The sequence below is a fragment of the Erithacus rubecula genome (genome assembly GCF_903797595.1).
Source record: "Erithacus rubecula genome assembly, contig: scaffold_98_arrow_ctg1, whole genome shotgun sequence".
Lineage (NCBI taxonomy): Eukaryota > Metazoa > Chordata > Aves > Passeriformes > Muscicapidae > Erithacus > Erithacus rubecula.
The window spans coordinates 369,026-370,910 of record NW_027635341.1 but is presented as its reverse complement, the minus strand read 5'-3'; the positions used below and the strand labels follow the sequence as shown (position 1 = coordinate 370,910).

The 1,885-nt window shown below is 60.0% G+C and overlaps 1 protein-coding gene across 1 annotated transcript; it reads left to right on the top strand.

Annotated features, from left to right (window-relative positions):
* Positions 1 to 602: 602 nt before the first annotated feature.
* Positions 603 to 1,615, top strand: LOC306816931 (serine/threonine-protein kinase pim-3-like; the record flags this gene model as incomplete). Its single annotated transcript, XM_079333381.1, is given in 2 exon segments — positions 603 to 891; positions 894 to 1,615. Coding segments are annotated over 2 exon segments (1,011 nt in total).
* Positions 1,616 to 1,885: the final 270 nt, after the last annotated feature.

The following is a 1,885-nucleotide window of genomic DNA, read 5'->3' as shown; positions in this document are numbered from 1 at the left end:
TGCCCAATCCCGCTCTCCCTCCCTGGAAGCTTCCAATGAAGTGGGTCACTGGCCAACTCTTTTGTAACTCAACTGCTCATCATTGATTCCCCACAGCTGTCAACTGCTCTCTCCTCTCCACACCCCCCTTTTCAGGTAACAAATGGGAGATAATTCACCAAAAAAGCCCTCCCAAACCCACAACATGTTCCACCTTGAATTTCTTCCCATGCCAACACATTACCTCAAACTTAAACTTTTAAACTATATACATACATACGTGCAGATACGGATACAGGCACAGTGTCTTGAGCAATTCACCCCAAAACAAGGTCCTATTGAAATACACATCATCATTCTCCATTTTCTGCATCACCCACCAAGTGCAACCCAGTCCCTGACAAAGACAACCCCACGGATGGGGCAGGGACTGGGAGGCACAGGGCTTGAGCTCATCCCCCCTCTCTCCATGGCTTGCAGGTGGCCATCAAACACGTGGCCCGGGAGAGAGTCCTGCAGTGGGATGAGCTGGTGCGTGAGTGGGGCCAACAGGACAGGGCGGGCCAGGGAGGGCTGGGATACAGCCAAGAGCCCGGCAGTGGCTGGCGGAGGATGGCGGGGGGATGGCGGGCGTGGGCTCAGAGCCAGAGCCAGGGCATGGCTGGTTGGTCAATACCAGAGACCGGGCTGGGGCTGGGCAGGGGCCACCTGCCAAGCATCCCCTGGGGCTTGGCACGAAGCCCAAGCACCAGGGAGGCTGCCCAGAGGGGACACCGGGGCATCCCAGTCAGGAGCCAGCGCAGCAGCTACAGGGCAGCATCAGGCCTGCTGGAGGCATTGTATCTTCCTCACAGCCCAACAGCACCCGTGTTCCTCTGGAGATCGTGCTCATGGAGAAGGTGACCTCCGGCTGCCCCACATCATCCAGCTCCTCGACTGGTTAGAGCTTCCTGACACCTTCCTGCTGGTCATGGAGCGTCTGGAGGCATCTCGGGATCTCCTGCACTTGCTGCTGGAGCAGGAGTTCCTGTGCGAGGAGGTGATGCGCTGGCTTTTCTGCCAGGTGCTGGAGGCTGTGTGGCACTGCACTGCCTGCGGCATCCTGCACCGCGACATCGAGCTGGAGAACCTCCTCGTGGAGCCGGAGAGTGGCGAGCTGAAGCTCATCGACTTTGGTTGCGGCACCTTCCTCCAGGAGCGCACCTTCACACGATTTGCCGGTGAGCCCCCAGCCCGGGCCCTGCTCCCAGTGCCGGGCACTGCACGGCCCCATTCCCTCCTGGGCCGTGGGCTGCAGCCTTCAGCCAGCTGCCGGCTTCTGGGGCACGGCATCTGCCCTGTGCCAAAGGGCAGCCGCCAGCCGGCCCTGCCGGCAGAGAGGGGGCTGCATAAGCCAGGCCTCAGCCTCTTGGCCTGCCTGGCCGGCAAGGCCGTGGGCTGCTCTGCTGGCCTCGTTTGCCTTGCACAAGGGTTCCTTGCCTTTGGCCAGTTGCCTGGGGGACGTGGGGTGCCCTCTGGGGGAAGTGGGACCCGCCGGCGCAGCCCCTGCCTCAGCCAGGAGTCCAAGTCCCCCGCGGACAGGCCAGAGCTGGAGCAGATCTTGTGCCACCCTTGGGTGCTGGGCAGGAGTTTTTGATGCCTCGCCACAGCCTGTGCAGCACCTGCTTACCACGTCCCACGCAGGACCCCAAAAATAAAACAAGCACAAACCCATTGCAGGCTGTCAAATCTGGTCCTTGCCAGCAGCTTCAGCTGAAGAAAGCTCTTGGGAAAAGGGGAAATCTCAGTGCCCCCTTCAGCCTTCTTCAAGCTTTCCCCGCCTTTCTTTCAGCATGGTAACTTTGTGTCTTCCAGCACTGGAGGGCCAGGAGGGGCTTGAATAAACCAAGAAATGCAACAGTGAAAC